The sequence below is a fragment of the Mustela nivalis genome (genome assembly GCF_964662115.1).
Source record: "Mustela nivalis genome assembly, chromosome: 19".
Classification (NCBI taxonomy): domain Eukaryota; kingdom Metazoa; phylum Chordata; class Mammalia; order Carnivora; family Mustelidae; genus Mustela; species Mustela nivalis.
In genome coordinates this window covers 21,374,134-21,398,017 of record NC_139038.1, presented here as the reverse complement: position 1 = coordinate 21,398,017, position 23,884 = coordinate 21,374,134, and the positions used below count along the sequence as shown (strand labels likewise).

Here is a 23,884-nt window from a genome sequence, read left to right as displayed (position 1 = left end):
GGCAGTGCTCTGTGGTGTGTGAGGCGTCCGGCCCCCCGGCCCCCTGAGGCGCGGCGCGGCGGGATGCGGCGGCGGCCGTGGCGGGGCCGCGGGCCGGGCGGGCGGGCTCGGTGATGAGTGTCGGCGGCCGCCGCCATGTCCAAGGTAACGGCGCCCGGGCCCGGGCCGCCGCCACCGGCGGCGGCGGCGGGCGGGAAGGAGAAGCGCTCCTTCAGCAAGCGGCTGTTCCGGAGCGGCCGCGCGGGCGGCGGCGGCGGCGGCGCGGGGGGCCCTGCGGGGCCCGGGCCGGCTGCGCCCGCCTCGCCGTCGTCGGCGCGCTCGGTGGGCAGCTTCATGAGCCGCGTCCTCAAGACGCTGTCCACGCTCTCGCACCTTAGCTCCGAGGGCGCCGCCCCGGACCGCGGCGGCCTCCGCAGCTGCTTCCCGCCCGGGCCGGCCGCCGCGCCCACGCCGCCGCCGTGCCCGCCGCCGCCCGCCTCGCCCGCGCCGCCCGCCTCCGCCGCCGAGCCGGTGCCCGGGGTGGCGGGGCTCCGGAACCACGGCAACACGTGCTTCATGAACGCCACGCTGCAGTGTCTCAGCAACACCGAGCTCTTCGCCGAGTACCTGGCGCTCGGCCAGTACCGGGCGGGGCGGCCCGAGCCCTCGCCTGACCCCGAGCAGCCCGTGGGCCGCGGCGCGCAGGGCCAGGGCGAGGTCACCGAGCAGCTGGCGCACCTGGTGCGGGCCCTCTGGACGCTGGAGTACACCCCGCAGCACAGCCGCGACTTCAAGGTGAGCCCCGCCGCGTCCCCGGCGCCCAGGAAGGGTCGCTGCACCCCCGCGTCCCTGGGGCACCGGCCCCCAAGTCTTGCCTTCCTCCTTTCCCTGGCGGTGCGGCGGGCGGACCTGCGCGCGGGTCTGAAAGGGGGTGGACGGACCCCGAGTCTGGGACCGGTGCCGCTCTTTGGCAGGCAGACGCACCTGTTCATTCATCGGGTCTATATGGCGGGGTTACTCTGTGCCTGTCCTCGTGGAGCTTACCTTCTTGGGGACGCGAGCGTGGAGCCTGGCTTCAGATCCTCGTTCTTTCGCTCACGAACCGCGTGACCTCAGGCAGGGGACTCAACCTCGCGGTGCCAGTTTCCTCATCTGGTGTCCGCGTCGTACGGGTGGCTGTGAGCAGCAGACAGGTGGATAGGTTAGGCCGAACCCAATGAGGTTAACCTATTTTTGGCTGTTTTTGACTTCCAGGTTGGCACCTTTTTTTTTTTTTTTTTTTTAAGATTTTTATTTATTTATTTGACAGACAGAGATCCCAAGTAGAGAGAGAGAGGAGGAAGCAGGCTCCCCGCTGAGCAGAGAGCCCGATGCGGGGCTCGATCCCAGGACCCTGAGATCATGACCTGAGCCGAAGGCAGCGGCTTAACCCACTGAGCCCCCCAGGCGCCCCAGGTTGGCACTTTTAAAGGGTTCAACCTGGTATGTCAGTCCCTTCCGTTGTCCATAGTACCGTGTGTATTTGCTGCGTTTATTGTTCTTATTATTGAAGATTTCAGAAAGGTGCGAAGGTGCTATCAGACAGTGGTTCCAAGAGAGTCAACTCTAGTGATGCGATTGATGTGTGGGCTGGCTACTTTAAATGGGGAGGGGGCCGGCCGGGTTAGGGTGACCTCTTGGAAGCGGTGGCGTTGGAACTGAGGCTTGAGGAACCAGGGAGAACCAGCCTTGAGGAATCCCGGGGAATTGCTCCCCAGGTGTAAGGAAGGCAGGAGCGCTCGAGAGCCTGGTGCGCCTTAACGGTGTAGCGCTGGGATCTGCAAACCCTCTAAGTGGCATATAGCAAATGGTCAAGATGCAAAGTCAAGGCTGTTATGTAGGTGCTTATATAACAAGAGAAAACAAATTTCCACTAATTTCTCATTGACTAAAATAAAAATATGACTAACAGTGCTTCGTAATACAGGTCTAATGAGAGAAATGGGATTCTTTTTTTGGAAGGAGTAACACTTAGCTTAATTGGAGTGCAAAATTAGTGTTCCCCGTCATCAGATTGATTACAAATATTTGGAGCGCCTGGGTGGCTCCATCATTAACACCTGCCTTCGGCTCAGGTCGTGGTCCCAGGGTCCTGCTTCTCCCTGTCACGCTTCCCCTGCTTGTCTTCCCTCTCTCCCTGTCTCTATCTCTAGCAAATAAATAAAAACCTTAAAAAGGAAAACAAAAATTTAGTTCTTAGCTCACAGGCCATACAGAAACAGGCAGTGGGCTAGGTAACGGCCCTTGGGTCGGTGTTTGCTGTCTGCTGGTGCCCTTAGAGCTTAGATGAGAGCTAATTGGTGGGCTGAGCCAGTTTGTGTGGGGCCATTTAGGCTGCACCAGGGAAATGGGCCCTTATTCTGGGAAAAGAGAGGAGAAGATGATTTGAAATCGTATGAGGGATACTTTGAGATGGGACATGAATATGGTGTTAAATAGAGTGAAATCACATGGTGAGCAAGTTAATTCCTTTTGCATTCTGATTATGCCCACGAAAAGGTCTTAGCTTGGTGGTAGCCTGACTTGAAGACCTCATGCTCACTCCCCTACCGTTCTGTTTTCTTTTTTTTAACCGAACAAACTAAGTTTAGAGGCCTTGGCAGGTACCAGTAGCTAGGATTTAATAAGGTTTCATCATGTTTGTTTTTAAACTTGTCTTCTATTTGTGGCAAATGGTACTGGTTTTCCATAGATCCTGTGAAGTATCTTTTAAAATTTATTTAAATGATTTTAGTAAAATACAAAATGATAATCTGAGAATTCAGCACTTGGTTGAGGACCCACCTTATTGAGGAATAGTACCCCCCCTTTTTTTAAGAGTACATTTATTTATTTGATAGTGATCCCAAGCAGGCAGAGAGGCAGGCAGAGAGAGAGGAGGAGGCAGGCTTCCCAGTGAGCAGAGAGCCCGATGCAGGGCTTCATCCCAGGACCCTGAGATCATGACCTGAGCGGAAGGCAGAGGCTTAACCCACTGAGCCACCCAGGCGCCCCTACCTTTCCCCTTTTAAGACATTTTACTTATATTTATTAATGTTCTCTTTTTCTCAAAAAGAAAAAGTGATTGCTGTTTGGTCTTGGAAATTTGAGTGAAAGTCCTGGACAGGGATAGGGACTGGAAAAAAAAAAATGAGTTCCATGTCAGAGATCTCAAAATAAGAAAGTAGGAGAGAATGGCAACCAACCAGCTACTGTTAAGTCTTTTTCCTTCTCTCTTTTTTTTTCCTGCTTATAGTTGTCTGCCCATCAATAGCCATAGCAGTTGCAAACTTTTCAAGGTCAGAGACCAGTGTTTTAAGTTTGTTTTTCTACTCTTTCCAAAATGTCAAAATCAATTTCTACAGCATTTTTGTATGTGAACATTTCCATTGCATTTTAAGAGTTTTTTTTTTTGTTTTTTTTTTTTTTTTTAAAGATTTTATTTATTTGACAGAGATCACAGGCAGGCAGAGAGGCAGGCAGAGAGAGAGGAGGAAGCAGGCTCCCCACTGAGCAGAGAGCCCGATGCGGGGCTCGATCCCAGGACCTGAGATCATGACCTGAGCCGAAGGCAGAGGCTTAACCCACTGAGCCACCCAGGCGCCCCAAGAGTTTTTTTTTTTTTAAATCCATTGAAAAGCTGTGAACAGAAATGGGTCAATAATTCTAGAAGTACAGAGGCTGATTTATAAGCATGCTTTGGCAAAGTTCAACAGATTCTTCGAGTTGCTATTTTTAAAACATATAATCTTCTGAACCTGTCGTAGCTTTCACATGGCATTCATTCACTCACTTCCCATTTATTGACGGTTTACTCCATCAGTTAGGAATGCATTCCGCACGAGAAAGAGGAAGCCCTAATGAGGATGTCTTAAGCAATAAAGATGTTGAGTTGGCTTACACAGTATGTCTGGAGGTTCATGTTCTAATGTGGTACAGTGGCTTAAAGGGCCCAATAGGGACTCCCACCATTTCTGTGTTTCCACTCTGTTGTCCTTTGCTATTTTGTCCCTATTACATCTTTGGCTTTTTAGCCTTAATGTTTGTCAAGGCAGGAAGTCACTGGGAAAATAAAAGTTCTTCCAACAGTGCCCCCTCAGCAGGCTTCTGCTGACATCTCGGTGACTTACCACCTCTGGCTGCCATGGAGGCTGGAAGGTGTTTCCCTTCCTAAAGGAGGGATTTGCCTCAGAGGTGGCCTGCCGAAGTGTGAGGCACTTCGATTTTGGGGGGACACTGTACCTGCCTGTGAAGATCCGAGTCCAGTGAGACCTGGTATGTTCCCCAGGACATCGCTTCTTACAGTTTCATGTGCCCATATTCACGTGGGCATCTTGTTACCAAGCTGTTTTGGGGTTGGCGTAGCTGGGGTCGGGTCTGAGATTCTGCATTTCTTTCAGTTCCCGGGTAGTGCTGATGCTGCCCGTCTAGGGAAACTGTTGGTCCAGGGGACAAGTAAAGAGTCACAAGCGCAGTGATCTGCAGGGTGAATAGAAATTAGCCAGGCAGAGCAGGGGTGGAGGTGGCATGAAAGGGTGCAGAAAGTTTGGAAGAAGAGTGTTGTAAGTGGAGTGTGAATGGCTTTGTAGGCTGTGTTGGTTTGGACATTATTCTGTAGAAGCTGAGAATCCAGGGCTGATTCTTTTTATTTATTTATTTATTTATTTATTTATTATTATTTTTTAAAGATTTTATTTATTTATCGGGGGGGGGGGGAGAGCGAGCACAGGCAGACAGAATGGCAGGCAGAGGCAGAGGGAGAAGCAGGCTCCCTGCTGAGCAAGGAGCCCGATATGGGACTCGATCCCAGGACGCTGGGATCATGACCTGAGCCGAAGGCAGCTGCTTAACCAACTGAGCCACCCAGGCGTCCCTCCAGGGCTGATTCTTAAGTAGGAGAGTGACAGATCAGACTTCTTCCTTTTTTATCCTTTTTGCCCCTGAATTAGTTAAGTCTGGTGACACTGTGGAGGTTTACTTTTTTCTCCCCAAAATATTTTATTACCAAATTTGATGGGCGTTATTTTGAGCATAAGGTAAGCTGAGTTCAACACCTGTAAGGTGGATGCGAGGCATACCTGTTACCCCAGCCCCTTGCCTGTTTGTGGCAGATGTTGGTGTTTGATGCGGATATTCTTTTCCTGAGCTCATGTTCAGCCTTAGAATCCTGCTTAGTTCTGGGCTTCAGTGAGCACTACCAGTTCATTGGAGTTGGCAGAGAAGATAAAACCAATTTGCTCTCTTGAAAGTTTGCCTTGAGGTTTCGAAAAGCACTTAGTATGTCTTTGAGTGTGCTTTTACTGTCTTAAAGTTACTAATGATTTTCTTTGTAAGTTTTTCTATTGGAATTCTTCCTTGATTTCTAACCACATTGATTTTTGTGAGATTTAGGAGCTTGCCAGGTAAATGGATTTTTGGTTTTGGATGAGCAAGATGGTTGTTAAGGTAGGACTTTAATTTCCCAGAATGAAATGGATTGACTGGCCTAACTTTGCTTTAAGAAATTTCTTTAAGAAATTTCTCTAGCTGTCACTTCTCTTTTTAAGCAGGTATTTTTCTCCTCTTTGAGCAAGGTTTTCAACCAGGGCTGTTTTGCCTGGTTCCCCAACCCCTTTATTCCTGGGTATATTTGGCCTGTCTGGAGACATACTTGGTTGACACAACTGGGTTGGGGGTGCTATGGGCTCTGCTCACCTCAGTGGGGAGTTATCTAGCCCAAATGTCAGTAAGGCTAAGATTGAGAAACACTTTGTTGGAGGAATGTTTTGAGCTTCCTTAGGGTGTTTTTCTTACTAACCCAGACTTTAGAAGGTTACCTTGTTACTTTTTCTCCTCTTTGTGTTTCGAGTTTGTAGCAGCACTAAGAAAAAATTTGGACTTCACTGGCAGGTCCTTGGATCATTGTCTTAGTAAAAACAATGAGAGAAAACAAATGATTCTGAAATCCAAATACGCAATATGCCATTTTTTAGAGGAAATGAGCTTACTGTCTTCACTAGTAGGATACTATCATGCGTGCTTCCAGGTTCGTGTAGATGCTGATTTCTAGTGCTCAGTGCCTTTTGCAGTCAGTAAAAAGATGAATCGTCATCTCAAGTAACAAAGATATGTTTTAGAGCAGCCGTTTTCAAACTGTGCTCCCAAAGAACAACTAGAACATAGTGATCTACAGATAAAAGAACTGTGGGGAGTCCTTCCAAATTTGCAGCAAAACAAAAAATAATTGATGAATAGAAATTTCTCTTCCATATTTTCCTCCTTGAACTGTGGTGCTCAGTGGTGCTTCTTTATTAGTGAGAGTTCTCAGGTTCCAAGGGGAAGGAAGGTATAAATGAGAGTAGTGGCAGACAAGCTAACAGTCAGGGTAATACTGGCTCTGTTTTCACGCCTAAATTTTTCATAAACTCATGTTGAGGGCTCTGATTTTGTGCTGCAGACCTGTGGTTGCATCTTGGTTGGTGAGATGTTTAGGATATTGGTATGTGCCAGTGGTTCCCAGGGAGTACTCAGACTTCAGGGGACCCCCTGAATTCATTTGAAAAGTAGAAAAAAAAAATTGTGTAGGTCACATTTAGCTTTGTGCCCAGGTATAGAATAGAAATTATGTCTCTTCCTGGTTGGTCAGTTCCCTTGTCCATCAAATGGTGTTACTTTTGTTTCAGTGAAGCTCTACCTCTTTGAAAGAGAAAGGAGGCAACAGAGTCACCAAATTTTTGACTTAGAAGGAGATGTGGGGGAGATGTGAGTGGCCTCACCTTTATGTGGATGAAGAAACTAAGGTTCACCTGCTGGCTAGAGACTGAGGGAGCAGGACCAAGTTCTCTTTTTAATTACTGGTATTTCTTATTTTTGAGAGCGAGCGAGCACGAGGAGGGCGGGAGCAGAGGGAGAGGCAGGGAGCCGGATGCGGTATGTGATGGATCCCGGGGCCCTGGGACCATGACCCCGGTCGAAGGCATATACCTAACCGGCTGAGCCACCCAGGCGCCCAGAACCTGAGTTCTGACTTCACTCTTTGTCACCCCCACATTGCTGAGGCATGGTTGCCTTATCTTTGCAACCTCTGAAATGATAATTCTCAACATAAAACATAAGGAAGTGGGGGATGTGTTGAAATGTGTCGTGTTTTTTTTTCCTCTAAGATTGTGGTACTGAATCTCTGAAAAGAAGGTTGGCTCTAGCTAGCTTTATGTATATGCCATTGCTTCTCAGACTTCGGTACTTTTGGAAGTCTGTCTTAAAAATAATCCTTTCAGACCACTTAAATGCACACAGAAACATGTGTATACAGCTTTTACATCAAAGGGCACATGCTCCGCCTGTAGGTCTGTAACTCGTTTTCCCCCATCCCCGTTCTCCATGGGTAGCATGACTTGCTTTGGTTTTTTGTTTGTACGTCTAAGCGCATCTCATTCTTTTTAACAGTTGTATAGAAGTCCAACGAAGGGTGCTTAGGTTGTATAAAGTTTTTAATGATGATAGCCAGTCCTTCAAAATGTATCACGTCTCCTTTTCTAAAGACTGAGTCTTAGAAGTGGCACTTCTGAGTCAAAGGGAAGGTGCGTTTAAAATGTGGCCACACGTTGCCGGAGTGCCCAGCCAAGAGCTGTAGAGGACAAGATTCTCCAGCCCATCCGTGGTGCATGCTAGTGCCTGCCCCGGACATGTGCTTCCCCCTACAAGACTGCCTTTGTTCATCATTTTTTTTTTTTTTTAAGATTTTATTTATTTATTTGACAGAGAATGAGTGAGAGAGAGCATGAGAGGGGAGAAGGTCAGAGGGAGAAGCAGACTCCCCAAGGAGCTGGGAGCCCGATGCGGGACTCGATCCTGGAAGTCTGGGATCATGACCTGAGCTGAAAGCACTCAACCAACCAACTGAGCCATCCAGGCGCCCTGTTCATCATTTTTTAAACTTAAAATTGTTTCCTTTCATAGGGTCAGTTTTGTTTGTTTTGTTGGGGATTGTCATGACATACCAGCACGTTTAAGGTCGTCCTTGCCCTCTATGCACTAGATGTTGATAGTACCCCTCTCCCTACCCCCTTTTTTTTTTTAAGTTGTATTTGTTGAATGTTGTCGTATATCAGGTACTGTGCAAAGTGAATCATTGAATCATTTGGATTTTTGGTGACCCAGGTAGAAAGCAGCTGCTCTCATAATTCTCTCTTAAGTCCAGATACAGATGTAATAATACAGGTGCTTGGCCTAACTTACAGATGCTTATCCTGAATTAGTTCTTTTTTTGTCTCCCTTTGTGTGGCCTAAAGTTTTTAGTTTGACTCTCCCTCTTTTGTTTTGTTATTAGAGTGTGGTTTGATGGATTTTTCCTCTCCCCTTCTATACACTTGTCACAGTGAGGGGCTACTAAATAGGGCAGTGTTCACTGTTTGTGTAGTTCTCCACAGCTGTTTCCTATAGTAAAGACTCTGCAAAACAATGACCTCATGGTTTCCACAAAAAAAGCCTTTTATATATAATAGTGGAAAAGAAATCATTGAAAGCTGAGTGATTTAAAGTTCTGTCCTCTGCAGCTTTTTCCCTCAAAAATATTCTTGTTTGCTCTGCTAATTAATCGTTTGTTGGCTGTTCCTCAAATGACCTTTTATGTTTAACAAACAACATTTTTGCAGTTGAGCACATCGAGATATCTTGTCTTTCATCTGACTGTGATCTTTCTCCATTTGGAAATCATTGTTTGATGCCATGGACTGCGGCAGTTCCTAGAGGAATTGGCCAGTCACTGAACATCTGTTGCTTCTTCCCTCCGGTTGTTGAGCTTGGATGGTAGCAAACAGTGTGTCCACAAACAAACAGTTCACGCGTTAGGAGATTTCATGGGACTGGTCAGGAAATGCCTTTGTTGCTTCTACTGTAAGGAACTTTTGTAATCGCATCACCAGCTCAGTAAATTCTTTTAATTCTTTGTATTCTTACCTTCCTTTTCTCCTTCTTTCCTCTCTTTTTCCTTCTTTCCTTCCTTCCTAAGTCTCTTTGTTTGTTAGTAACTTTATACCCAACATGGGGCTCAAACTCAACAACCGTGAGATCAAGAGTCACATGCTTTTCTAACTGAGCCAGCCAGGTGCCCTTGGTATTCTAATCTTTATTTACTTTTTATTTTTTTATTTTTTTTATTTTTTTTATTTTTTATAAACATATATTTTTATCCCCAGGGGTACAGGTCTGTGAATCACCAGGTTTACACACTTCACAGCACTCACCAAAGCACATACCCTCCCCAATGTCCATAATCCCACCCCCTTCTCCCAAACCCCCTCCCCCCAGCAATCCTCAGTTTGTTTTGTGAGATTAAGAGTCACTTATAGTTTGTCATATTTACTTATGTTTTGAAAAAGATTTTATTTGTCAGAGAGCACAAGCAGGAGGAGTGGCAGGCAGAGGGAGAAGCAAGTTCTCGCTGAGCAAGGACCCTGATGCGGGGCGTGATCCCAGGACTCTGGGATTGTGACCTGAATCAGAGGTAGATGCTTAACCAGCTGAGCCACTCAGGCATCCCGGTATTCTGATCTTTAAAAGCAAGGCAGAGCTGCCTGATTCTCAGGAGATTTAAGAAACAGTAATCATAATAAAATACCATTTATTTGTGTGGAACCAATTCATTTACAAAGTCCCTTTGATTCTTTTTTTTTTTTTTTGTCCCTTTGATTCTTGAACCACACTGGTTTGAACTGTGCATGTCCTCTTATATGTGAAATTTAAAAATATATATATGAAATTTTTTTGGAGGTTTGTGGCAGTTAAGAGAGACTTGCGAATGAACTGTGTACCTAGAAATATAAAAAAACTTAAGTGGAAGTTAGGTATGTCATGAATGCATGAAATATATGTAGATACTAGTCTGTGTAGATATTTACTACCATAAAATATGTACAACCTATTATAAAAAATTAAAATTTATCAAAACGTAAGCTCACACAGACTGTACATGGCATGATTTATAGTCAAATGTAAACAAGTATGGAGATGCAGTATTAAATCATAACTGTATAAAATTCACCGTAGTTCATACTGTGCTACTACTGTGGGATTTTCACGGCCACCTTCTGTTGCTCGTGCGGCAAGCTCGAGTATGTCAACATCCACTTATAATGCCAAGTGACGTAAATCATGTCTGGGTGAGCAGTTCGTCTGTCCAATAAATTGTATTTTGCAATAAGTGATCACTTGTGGCTGTCACTATTAGTTGTTCAGTTTTGGGGGAGTCCAAAGTTACACACAGATTTTTGACTGCATGGAGGTCAGTGCCCCTAACTTCCACATTGTTCAAGGGTCAACTGTACATTCATTTAATTTTTTTATTAAATTTTCACTACAGTGCCTCTGAAAGAGGCATTATTATTCCATTTTTGAAATTAGGATATTGAGTTCAGTGTAAGTCAGGAGGAGAGCCTTACATGATTTTTAGGAGGATTAAGTAAAAAGATATAAATAAAGGTTTAATATAGAAACTTATACTTAGTAACTATTCAGTAAATAGCAGGTGGTGAAAATGAAGGCAGTCATTTTAAGTCTGTGGCCTTCAAGTACCCTTCCCCATTTCTAAACTCTGTCTCTTCCAATGAGCAGTTTTTATTGCTGCCATGTTAATCTTTTTTTTTTTTTAAGATTTTATTTATTTATTTGACAGAGAGAGATCACAAGCAGGCAGAGAGGCAGGCAGAGAGAGAGAGGAAGGGAAGCAGGCTCCCTGCTGAGCAGAGAGCCTGATGCGGGACTCGATCCCAGGACCCTGAGATCATGACCTGAGCCGAAGGCAGCGGCTTAACCCACTGAGCCACCCAGGCGCCCCAACTGCCATGTTAATCTTAAAGTTTACCAGTGATTACATTATTTCTCTTCTTAAAAATTGCTTCTACTTTTTCTTTTATATACAATACACAGTGTAAATTTCTTAGTTTGGCATTTAATAAGCTTTTCCAGAAAAATGAAGTAAAAGGCATACATAAAACCAGCCCCGTTAAAATTTAGACTCAGTAGACATAAAACTACTGTTAATTTGCTCTATATGTTTCTAAATGCCTGTTCTCAATTTCTGTATTTACCTGGTCATGGACTGGAGACAAAAACTTTACAGACAGGCACCGGTCCATGGATCACATTTTGAAGAGCATTGCTATAGTGCTTTCCAGAGTCTGATTTTGCCTGTTGTATTCCTGTAGTTTCAATTAAATGTTATGTTCCCAGGGTGCCTGGGTGGCTCAGTCCGTTAAGCTGCTGCCTTTGGCTCAGGTCATGATCTCAGCAGGAAGCCGGTTTCTCCCTCTCCCTCTGCCTGCCTCTCTGCTGCCTACTTGGGCTCTCTCTTGATCCCTGTCAAGTAAATACATAAAGTTTAAAAAAAAAATGTTCTGTTCCAATATTTTCTGTAAAATGATAGATTTGGAGGCTTAATGAGATTCAGGGTTGAGGTGTTTTTGTTTTTGTTTTTTATTCCCCATTCTGGTTTTGGTAGTGTTGTAAACTTTAATCAGGAAGCCTATTAATGTCTGGTTGTGTGTCTTACTATGTTAGGAGACACTGATGATTATTCCGTGATCCATTAGTTCATTAAGGATCGAAAATGGTGTTATAACTTTAACATCTTATTAGTTAGAGCACTTCTGTAGAGGCTGTTGCCCTCATGAGTTATTTGGTTACCCTAAAGTAAATTTGGAGAAGAAAGGTAACATAAATGCTTGAGGGTTTTTTCCCCTTAATTTTTGGTTTCCAGAATAATTTTTCAAAAAGATTTTATTTATTTGACAGAGAGACAGCAAGAGAGGGAACACAAGCAGGGGGAGTGGGAGAGGAGGAAGCAGGCTTCCCTTTGAGCAGGGAGCCCGATGTGGGGCTTGATCCCAGGACCCTGAGATCATGACCTGAGCTGAATGTCTGAGCCTTTGAGGCGCCCGGAGCGATTGCTTTTCAAAACTTAATTTTGTTTCATAATTATGTAAAAAATAAAAATACATGGTTGAAGTCAAATGTACAAGGTAAGATCTATTAAAGGAAGTCTAGTTTGTCTTTGACCCTGACACCCACTTTCTCCCTAGATTGTATGATTTATTCTTTCGTTGTTTTAATACAAGCAAATTAGTTTTCTCTTGCTTTATGTGTGTGTGTATATCTGTGTGTGTGTATTGTGTATGTATTCATTCATAGTTTCTCTTATTTAGATAAATGGTAGTGCATTGTATGGGGTTTTCTCCATTTTGCTTTTCCCTATAGCTGACATATGAGTGCTTGCCACATGCCCTACATAGTGGATTATTTTATTTATTTCTTATAACGGTGTAAAGTAAATACATGAATTATTATTTCTGTCTTACAGATGAAGAAACCAAGACATTTCTACAGACTTTTAATTCTGTGAATCTCTAAATTTCCCATAATAACTGATCTTGTTCTTTGTATGCATGTTGATGAGTGAATGAATGGGCAGGGGCCCAACTTCTCTATCTCCTTTACTTTGAGCAATAAGGGAGGCAGAGCAAGGCTTCTTTTAAACTCTAAGGAAGGAGATTCAACCTTTTATTTGAGGTCCAGAGCTCTCTATAGCTGGAGAAGAATAAAGAACTTTTCCTGACCAGAGGTGCTCCCAGTAATTATAAAGATACATTAACTTAGAACATTCTTTAATCTTACTCTAAAATAAGAGTTCCTTTTTAATAGTTTAGTGACAACTTGGTAAATCTCCCTCATTTTAGAGCTTTATTCCATGAGAGTTAGAATAAACTAGAAATGCTAAAGAGAAGTCAACGCCTTTAAAAGCAGTAGCTCAGGGGAAATAGGTACTAGTGACAGGAAGGAAGGAAAGTAGCCTCATTTCCCTGCAGGTAGATGGAGAGAGGAGCACTGGTAGCTTGTTACCAACTGTCCAGCAGGAGGAAGGGTAGGTTAGGTTGGAGACCTGTTGGTCATTACCCTTCGATGCTCTGTGGTGATGCCAGGCAGCTGAGTAGGCTGTTGTAACTGCCCATACTCGCTTCCTGGTGATACCCGCTTCTGTCTCAGGCTGTCAGCATCAGAGGATCATGCCAGGGGGAAGTGGAGGTTACCTGGGGTGCAGGTCTGCTTCTTCCCTTTGAAAATCTGAACCCATGAGTTTTGAATTTAGTGAGCTGGTCGCTGAGCCTCAGTTTCTTTGTTTTCCTTTTCATTGCCACTTGAGACCAGCTTCACAGATCAGTGTCTGACAGCCGTTGGTTCCCTTAGTGATGGGGCATTTTAGCTGGAAAACCAACCAGCTGTCTCACACATCCACCAGCCCAGCCTGTAAGAGTAAGCCTGGGACACAGGAAAGGGACCTTGGTAGGAAGAAGACATGGAGGGTCCTACAGAAGGCCACGGTAGTCAAGTGCTGAAGAGAAATGTGTTCTGCTGCAGAATTTTCTCCGGATCTGGCCTTGCAACTCTAATTGTTCTGTAGCTCACCTTTGATGCATGTGTGCTCCAGGTTTTGACCCCTTGAATTGTAGACTCTTTTTGAAGGGGTGGTATTTAAATTTCCAGTGTTACAGAGCTAGGTGGCTCAGCTGAGGCCTCTGTCCCCTGGAGAGTACTTTTCAGGATGATTCATTCTGTGTCTTGTGTTGTCAGTTTATATTTTTGAGTAACACGATATTAACCATTCATCTGCCCTTTTGAGAGAATAAGTCTTTCATGTAAGTTATTTCCTAGATAATTATTTGTTCTTCACGGTCCTTCCTTATTTTTCTCTTGCTTTATCCAGTTTTGCTTTTTTTCCGGAGAGCCTCTATCTCCTGATTCTTCATTCCTGTCTTTTGCCATTTTCAATCTGCTTCTAGTTAAATAACCAGATAAATACAGTCAGCTCTAAATAAGACTAAATAAACGGAGTTATGGCCTCAGAGTCTGGCTAAATTAAGAAACATCAGTGTTCTTCCTTTTTGAAGTCAACTAATTTTTAAAACTTTTTAAAAATTACTTTATTTATGGGTCTGCTGGGTGGCTCAGTCTGTTAAGCATCTGCCTTTGGCTCGTCATGTTCTCAGGGTCCTGGGATCGAGTCCTGTATTGGGCTCCCTGCTCAGTGCGGAGCTTCCTTCTCCCTTTGTGCCCCTACCCCCTGCTCATGCTTCTCTCTCTCTCTCAAATAGATAACATCTTTTAAAAAATAAATAAAATATTTTCATTAATTTAAGAGACCGAGAGAGAATGAGTGGGGGCAGAGGGACAAGCAGACTCTCCTCTAAACAGGGTGCCCAATGTGGGACTTGATCCCAGGACCCTGAGATTGTGATCTGAGCTGAAGTCAGATGCTACCCAGGCCCCACTAATGTTTTTTAACTTTTTAGTGAAATACAGCATACATACAGAAAATGCATACATCGTTAGTATATAGCTTGGCGAATTATCCTAAAGTGATAATGTGTCAATCAGATCACAAAGTAGAACGTCACTGGCACTCCAGAAGCTCCTTTGATGGCCGCCCTCTCCCGAGTTCTACCCTCCCCCTCTTCTCCAAGGGAACCATTCTTTTGACTTCTGACACCTCTAACAGACTTTGCCTGTTCATGAGTTTTATTGTGGGTAGAATAGTAAAAACACCTTTATTGGGGTGCCTGACTGGCTCAGTCAATAGAACATTTAACTCTTGATCTCAGCATCATGAGTTCAAACCCCATGTTAAGCATGGAGCCTACTTTAAAAAAAAAAAAAAAAGCTTCACTGAGATATAACTTCCATATCATATAATTTACCCAAAGTGTACTATTCAGTGGTTTTTAATATAGTCACAGAATTGTACAACTATAGCCACAGTCAATTTTAGAACATTTTTATTATCCTCCCAAAGAAACCCCATTCCCTAATGGCAGTCACCCCTCATTTCCCCCCAGCCTCCCAGCAGTGGGTGTCTTTCTGTTTTTCTAGATTTGCCTTTTGTATAAATGGAATCCTGCAACACATGGTTTTTTGCATCTGGCTTCTTTCACTTAGCATGTGTTTTCAGGGTTCATCATTATACTTCATTCCTTTTTATGGTTGAAAAGTACTCCATTGCATGAATATACCGTGTTTTGTTTATCTATTCACTCATTAATGAATATTTGGGTTGTTTCTACTTTTTGACTGTTACAAATAATGCTTCTGTGAACTTTCATGAACACATTTTGGTGTGGACTTATGTTTTCATTTCTTTTGGGTACATGCCTAGGAGTGGAATTGCTGGGTCACATTGTGACTCCATGTTTAACTTTTAAGCAGTTGCCCAGCTGTTTTGCCCAGTGGCTGCACCATTATGTATTCCCATCAGCAATGCGTGAAGTTTCCAGTTTCTCTGCATTCTTGCCAACACTTGTTATTGTCTCTTTTGTTAAAGCCATCCTAGCGGGTGTGAAGTGGTAACTCATTGTGGTTTGTTTTTTTTAAGTGGCATCTTTTTTCTTTTCTTTTTTTTTTTGTTTTTAAAGATTTTATTTATTTGACAGACAGAGATCACAAGTAGACGGAGAGGCAGGCAGAGAGAGAGAGAGAGAGAGAGAGAGAGAGAGAAGCAGGCTGAGGAGAGAGGCCGATGCGGGACTCGATCCCAGGACCCTGAGATCATGACCTGAGCCGAAGGCAGCGGCTTAACCCACTGAGCCACCCAGGTGCCCCTAAGTGGCATCTTTTAAGTAAACTCTACCCCTGATGTGGGGCTTGAAATGACAGCCCCTGAGATGAACCATATGCTCCGCTTACGGAGCCAGCCAAGCACCCCTCATTGTGGTTTGGATTTGCATTAAGTATATATTCTTTTGTGTCTGGATTCTTTTGCTAAAGCTCATTATGAGGTAAAATCTATTTTGATAAGAATATTATCTAAGTTATTGTGGGAAACTTAGGAAGTATGTAAAAGTTGAAAGAGGAAAATCGAAAATGTAGAAGTTGTTTGGTATATTACTTTCCTGGTATTGTATTATGACAAATTTTTGCCACAAAAACTCTTCTGATCATTGTATGAAGGTATATGATAATCTGTTTGGGGGGTTTCTGGTTGTAATGAATATTTTTTATATATATCTTTCACCTTTTTTTAGGAGCAGAAAATGGTTATTCATTACATATATGAATTCTTAAAATTTGTAAGAAAACTAGTTACTTCTGATTATTTCTTTAGGATACGTAGAAGTGAACCACATTCCCGGTTCAGTGGCTCTCTTTTTTGAAGATCCTTAAGTCACCTTGTTATCCTTATTTTACAGGACTGTGCCATTAGCAATGTGCAAGAATGTTTCTTGTACCCTACTGTTGCAAAATAGAAATCTTTACTCCCCTAAGTGGGAAGTAGCATTTTACTGTTCTAATTTGCATGTCTTTGCTAACTAGTGAGATAGGACAGCTTCATCTGTTCTTTACAGTGGAAATATACCCATATGATGGTAACATTTTGATAGTTGAGGGAATTACCCTGTTTTGATTTCACAGACTTGCCTTTGTTTTCTGTGTATGCACACACTCTTCGTTCAGCTTTCACCTTCTACAGGCAGATGAGCAAGGCCTGAACCAACTAGAATTGGTCGGGTCAGACCAGGCTGAGGCTGGGAAGGTTTTAAATTGTAGTTTGCTAGGAAAAGCCTGGAGACAGGACTAGGGCCTTGTGCTGGTTTTTATCTGATCTGATTTTCAAGGTGAGGGCTGAAAGATCTGGTTGAGGCCCTACCTGTGTGCAGCTCAGGAGTCAGTGGTCTTGACTGTGGGGTACACGGTGTTGGGTATGGAGAAGCGATATGGCAGGCCCATGACTTGAAAGCATCTTCAGCCAGCTAAGATTCATTGGGTTTATCGCACTCCAGGTTTTTGGCAATATGAACACATCATTTGTAGTGAAACTTGCTGGATCTGCTTATGAATGCTACCTCTTGGTTATTACTAGTTGATGTTTCAGTTATCAAAATGCAGTAGCAGTAATGCTTCAGAGCAGGATTGTTTCCAGAATATTTTGGATCCCTTTATGAAATTGTCTGTTTGGTCAAAAACATTTTAGATCTGTTTATCGTCAAATACCAACATATTCAGAATCAAGAGGATGCGTACTTTGTCTCTTTGTGTATAATCTCTCTCTCTCTCTCTCTCTCTCACACACACACACACACACACACACACACAGATTATAGAAGAAATATATGCATGTTTGGCTTTGGGATAATTCAAGGTTTGACCTTATGCATCCCCCACTGCTTGTCTTTCTCAACCTGTTCTACCTCCAAGGGTGTATAGGTCACTTCACTTCCACCTCAAAGAGCAGTACCACTCAACCAAGTACTCTGGCTGCTGTGCCAGTGAGTAATGCCATGTGCTGACTTCCAAGGGTGTGTTTCTTCCAAGGGTATGGTTTCCTTGGTCAGGAAGCTGACCCTGGGTTTTTTCCTCTTCCTAGACCTAAGCTTTTACCTCCTACGTGGCAAGACAGGGTGGCTTAAAAAGGCCCCTGGTAGGTGTCTGTAAACATAAATTCTTTTTTTTCTGTCTCTCTTTCCCCCATTTTTCTTTGATGCGAGCTGCAGTCCCTTTTTTCCTCCAGTGATAAGATTCAAAGATTGGTGTAAGTTTGGGTTTAGGATTACTATAGGCAGAAAGCTTTGATCTGAGTTCCTTAGGTCTGTCTAGCAGAGGAAAAAGAAATTCTTGGCATTGTGCCGTCTGACTCTCTAGGATTTGGGGCCAGAAATAAGGTACATTTCTTTGTTTTGCGAGCCCCATCTTCTGTGCAGAAGGTTTGGGTTCCCTGGCCAGGATAGTAGGTGGTGTGATCTCGTGAGATCTCCTTATGAACCACCTGGTCATTGTTAAAACAAATTCATTTTAGAAAATGTGGGAAATACGGAAACGTATAAAGAAGAAAGGGATAACTCACCTAAAACTTGCCACTCTGAGGCAGTGCCTGTTAGTGTTTCAGTGTATATTTAGAAGGATAAAAGACAAAAAAGTCTCTTAATAAAAGTATGAAATTATGTCCATAGGTAGTTTTGCATCTTCTTTTCACTTAATTGTATTGTGCATTAATTTCTCCATGTTTTCTAAAACTTAAATATTTGTTCCATGGTAGGAATATATAATAATTTTGTAGATATATCTATATCAATCAGTTTATTTATTTTTTAAAGATTTTATTTATTTGTCAAAGAGAGAGAGGGTGAGCACAAGCAGGAGGAGAGGCAGGCAGAGGGAGAAGCAGGCTCCCTGCTGAGCAAGGAGCCTGACGTGGATCTCGATCCCGGGACCCCAGGATCATGACCTGAGCCAAAGGCAGACACTTAACCAGCTGAGCCACCCAGACATCCCTAATTTTATAGATATTTAGATGGTTTTTCTAGTTTTTCTGTTTTGACTTAAAAAAAAAAAAAGAAAGCTCTTTATTAAATAATAATTCATGAATCAAGCAGCATCCCATCTAGCAAATAGAGGGGACTCCAAGATCTCTGTTTTGGCTTTTGACTGTTGAACATTATTACATTCCCAGTGAGGCTTTTCAGCTAAATCAGAACCGGACGTTGGCTTTTTTGGACCGTGTTGGTCAGATTTTCCTCCTTCAAAAAAGTTTTTTTGGGGGCACCTGGGTGGCTCAGTGGGTTAAGCCACTGCCTTCGGCTCAGGTCATGATCTCAGGGTCCTGGGATCGAGTCCCATATCGGGCTCTCTGCTCAGCAGGGAGCCTGCTTCCCTTCCTCTCTCTCTGCCTGCCTCTCTGCCTACTTGTGATCTCTCTCTCTGTCAAATAAATAAAATCTTTAAAAAAAATTAAAAAAAAAAACCCAATTTTGTTATAGTTGGGAAGAATTTTAGACCGTGTTGGATAATGACAGACTGAAAAAAGAAGATATTCTTGAGTTACTTAAGTCACTTGATTAGATACATAAACACATTTTGGTGCTCTGAGCTGACTTTAATCTCGGAGTCAGCGCGTAGGGCGTGCTGGGAGGGATGGACAGGCCGGGAATTCAGTGCCACCAGCGGAGCAGCCTGAGCACTGTAAGGTGAAGAGCACCCCCTTTACATTTGCTGATGAGGGACAGATGGAGTTCTCCAGAGCCAGATCTGTCTCTCTAGTTTGCTTCTGCAGCATCCTGGGACTGTCAGGCCGGCCATAGCTCTCCTTCACATACTGCAACTTGATCTTCTGGTATTGTCCAAATTCCTCCTTACTCCTCAAATAATAACATCGCAATTAGATAGACTCCTTTTTTTTGTTTGTTTGTTTGTTTCTGGGCCATATTTCAGTCGTAGGAAAAAATGCAAATTACAACAAAGCACTCATTAACAAGGATTTCTTTAAAAGGAATTAAGCTCCCAGAAGCCTGGCGTCTCCAACACGTGTTCTGCGTCCACTCGAGAAGTGACATTCCAAATGATCAAACTCTATATGATCCTGAGTCATGTAAAGCAAAAAAAAAAAAAAAAAAAAAAAAAATCATTTATTGAAAGATTTTGGACAGGGGCGCCTGGGTGGCTCAGTGGGTTAAGCCACTGCCTTCGGCTCAGGTCATGATCTCAGGGTCCTGGGATCGAGCCCCACACCCGGCTCTCTGCTCGGCAGGGAGCCTGCTTCCCTCTCTCTCTCTCTCTCTCTGCCTGCCTCTCCATCTACTTGTGATTTCTCTCTGCCAAATAAATAAATAAAATCTTAAAAAAAAAAAAAAAAAGAAAGATTTTGGACAAAAAGTTTTTAAGGCTGTTTTAATCAGACGAGGTTGAAGAATAGTGGTAACTTTGGACAAGTTATTTGACTTTTCTGAGCCCAAGTTTTTTTGTCTGTAAATAATAATGATAATACTTAACAACATAGGGAACTTCTGAGGGTTAATTTTATAGGAAATAACACCTATAAACAATTAGTATAATACCTGGTATATTATGAACATTCAATTATTAGCTGTCATTATTGTTACTGTTTGTCTCAAGTATTGTTTTTGCTAAGTGTTGGGGAAATAATATTGAATGAGACATTCCAAATCACTGTGTAATGGCGGAGGCAGATAATGAGGTTATGTGTTCTGGTGATATGAATAAGATAGAGTGTAATAAACAATATAGTACAGTTATGATAAGACCCACCCTTGAGTTTTAGTGCTTTTGGAAGTGAAACCTCAGAGCTTTTCCAGTGTGGCCATTTTCTTTCTGTCTTGGCTTCACATTAGAAAGAAAATTTTTCTTTCTTTTTTTTTTTTTTTTAAAGGTTTTATTTATTTGACAGAAAGAAATCACAAGTAGGCAGATAGGCAGGCAGAGAGAGAGAGAGGGGAGGAAGCAGGCTCCCTGCGGAGCAGAGAGCCGGATGTGGGGCTCGATCCCAGGACCCTGGGATCATGTCCTGAGCTTTAACCCACTGAGCCACCCAGGCGCCCTGAGAATTTTTCTTTTTAATTACACTTGAGAAAGGTTAAAATGATCAGGTCCCACTATAGATAATTAAATCAGCATCTCTGGGCTGTTCCCAGTTTGTGGTTTTTGTTTCTGTTTTTTTAATTTCCCTAGATGATTCTAATGTGCATCAAGAGACAATGCTTTAGATATTTTTGCTTTCTCTGTGACATTTTCCAGAATTATATAGGATAATTCCTTTCTTTTTTCTTGACTTTTGAAACTTAAATAATACAAGCTGTGTAGATATTTTAGAATTTTTAAAATGCTTTTATAAAAATTTTTTTTATGGGGGCGCCTGGGTGGCTCAGTGGGTTTAGCCGCTGCCTTCGGCTCAGGTCATGATCTCAGGGTCCTGGGATCGAGTCCCGCATTGGGCTCTCTGCTCAGCGGGGAGCCTGCTTCCTTCTCTCTCTCTCTCTGCCTGCCTCTCAGTGTACTTGTAATTTCTCTCTGTCAAATAAATAAATAAAATCTTTAAAAAAAATTTTTTTTAATGAAAGTGCTTTTATAGAGTTTGTAAACGAAACTCATTAAAGCTTCACAGTATTTCTTTTAGAAAAGTATTCTCATCCCCATTTTATAGAAAAGATAGCTGATGCTCAGAGCAAACACACATGGAGAAAGAGGATTTGAATCCGTATTCCGAATCCAGTCTTTCTGTTGCCTTTCTAGTAGAAGCTTCCAACCACTGTTGGAAGTGGTACTTGGTGGTCTTCTCTTGCTGCTGTATTTTCTACCTATATAGCTTTATGATCTGTGGTAAACTCGTTGCTCATTGTTCATCTGGCTCAATCACTTGGGGTATGTTACTTTTTATATTTCTCTCATCCGGCTCTAATGCTCTTGGTCCTACTTCCACCTTAGTTGTAATTTTTTGGAATGCAGTCACTATTTCTCAACACTCTTACTAGAGCTTTCTCTTTCAGATAAGATATATACCCTTTCCTAGTCTCTCTTTCAGCATTGAGTCCCTGCCACCAAGTCTTTACGGTATTTGCAAGTTTGTTTAATATCCAAATCTACTCTTTGAATGCAAATATCCCTTGCTATCCAAATCTGCTTAGTTCCTGAGTTTGGATCATGAGAACTTGGATTCAAGGGACACCTCTACTTAAGTTATTCATGTTAGGTCCTTCTGTTATAAATCCCTTTCCCCTGTGGCCACCTGGGAACACACGAATAGGCTCTGTTTGGCAGTCTCTACTTATTCTCATTGAGTTGTCTTTCCATCTTGGATGGAAGCTCCTTTCCTGTTGTCGCCTTTCTTTTCTCTCTCCTCTCCCACCCAGCTCCCAGCTCCATTCTACCAAGGAAGGAGAGTAAGGGAGTGCATTTGATGGATGGGAATGGAGGGCATTCCAGTCCTGGGGCAAGTATATGTGAAAGTCTGGAAGCGTCACAGTCTCTTTCAAGGGCCGGTTGTTGCCACGGCTGGCAAATAACAAGGGTGCCTCAGCCTAACTTGTGTTATGTGAAGACTTCCTCACCAGACGTGAAGGTGAGGAGGCAGGAGTGGATAAAGGACTCGGAGAACCCTGTTGGAGCATGGCTGCTTTCTGTACCCGGGTATGGAACACTGTTGAATGGACTCTTTCGGGTCTATCACTGTTTTATCCCTTATGTTTTAGTTAAGTATTCTTCATCAACTTAGTACTTGTCCGTAAAGTCAGATTCAAAAGATGAAACTTTTCTCAAGACAAGTGTTACTATTCTGTTCTTTCCAATGCAGTCCAGAAACCAAATTTCACTTTTAGATGCCATCTGTGAACTCAGCTGTTCACAGTGCATCTTTCTCTGAAAATTTAAGTGCTCTTGTCCTCCCAAGTTCTCCTTCTTACCCAGAATCACTGGAAATAAATTCTGCATTTCTTCTGGCATAGAATCAAGGAAAGTGGGTAATAATTTGGTGAGTTTTGGCAAGCTACTTTTTCCCTGAAAGAGTAGAATAACCCAGCTCCTGATCAAATCAGTACCACCGTGTCCATTCCCTGTAGGAGGAGATCATCAATAGCTATTGCTTTGTCGTCTTCTTCCTGGGATTGGGTCAAGAGTGTCTAGAGCCAGTTTCTGTCTTTTCCCTGGAGCCCAGGATTCTGCTGCTGCTGTACTAGGGCATTATGGTAAGAAAACCTCATGTCTAATATTACCATGCCAGTTGGATAGACTTCATTATTTTTCTTTTCAGGGCCATGCTTCCAACATCCACCCCCCCCCTTTTTTTTTTTCTTTTTTCTTCATAAGGGGAAAAAAGTTCTCTGTAGAGCTAGGCCTTAAGATTTTATTTGAAGGGTAAAGAGAAGTTTTAATATAAAATTCAAAAGCTGTATAGATTTGTTTGACTTTCACTTTATTGTTAAGTAACTGGATGTTAAGGATCATTGGAAAATTGGAGTGATAGTCAAATTCATTATAATAGGATGTGTAGGATTTAAACCAATAGGTTAGTTAATCATCCAAACAAATACCACACCCGCATTCTAGAATGGGTATTTTAAGAAGGCTCATATTCTATTTTTCATAGAAGTGACTTTTTTTTATAATATTTTTTTTTTAAGATTTTATTTATTTATTTGAGAGAGAGAGAAAGAGAGCATGAGAGGAGAGAGGTCAGCAGGAGAAGCAGATTCCCTGCAGAGCAGGGAGCTTGATGTAGGATTCGATCCCGGGATGCCAGGATCATGACCTGGGCTGAAAGCAGTTGCTTAACCAGCTGAGCCACCCAGGTGCCCAGAAGTGACAGATGTAAATAATTTCTCAGATTGTAGCAATGCTTCTATTTATAGATGACATATTCCAGTGATAATTAACTTTTTTAAAAACTGCAAAAATACAGAGGGATTGATTTTAGGACATAAATAAAAATAAACTAAGGTTTAATTATGCAAAAAGTTATAAAAGGCATACCAAAGCAATGTCAGATGAGGCCCAAAGCGGGGCAACTGGGTGGCTCAGTGGGTTAAGCCTCTGCCTTCAGCTCAGGTCACGATCTCAGGGTCCTGGGATCAAGCCCAGCATAGGGCTCTCTGCTTATCAGGGAGCCTCCTTCCCCCCTGCCCCTTCTTTGCCTGCCTCTCTGCTTACTTGTGATCTCTGTCTATCAAGTAAATAAATAAAATCTTAAAAAAAAAAAATGAGGCCCAAAGCAAAAGTCAAATCACTTGTTGGGACTCTAGGGGAAGAGGTTAGGGGAAGATTTGGGATGCTAGGAGTGTCATCGATGGCCAACTCAACTGCTTTGCTTTATAAACCAGAAAGCACAGGTTCCGTGAGTTACCTGAGATAACCAGTTTATGGTTTGTGGCAGAGCCAGAGATTGGGCCCCAGTTTCTTGATTCCCACTGTTTTTTCCTTCTTGACTCCCACTATTTTTCTTTCTTCTGTAACATGTGCTACAAGGTAATTACTAGATTATTCTATGTTTTGTCTTGTTTTGGTAAGAAGTAAAACAGATAGTCCCTTGGGTCTCTGCAGTGGGAAAAAGTCCCCATTGTGAAGGAGGAAAAAGGGTCAGAAAAAG

At 42.9% G+C, this 23,884-nt stretch overlaps 1 protein-coding gene across 3 annotated transcripts in view; it reads left to right on the top strand.

The window, feature by feature from the left end:
- Positions 1 to 23,884, top strand: part of USP31 (ubiquitin specific peptidase 31) — a 96,852-nt gene that overhangs the window by 29,262 nt on the left and 43,706 nt on the right. The window contains exon 1 of one of the 3 annotated variants that reach the window (XM_082714659.1): positions 9 to 774. The exons of the other annotated variants lie outside the window; for them this stretch is intronic. Coding sequence (XP_082570785.1) covers positions 136 to 774 — 639 coding nt within the window. The 5' untranslated portion in view covers positions 9 to 135. Of the gene's footprint in view, positions 1 to 8; positions 775 to 23,884 lie in introns of those variants that run through there. 3 annotated transcript variants of the gene reach the window in all.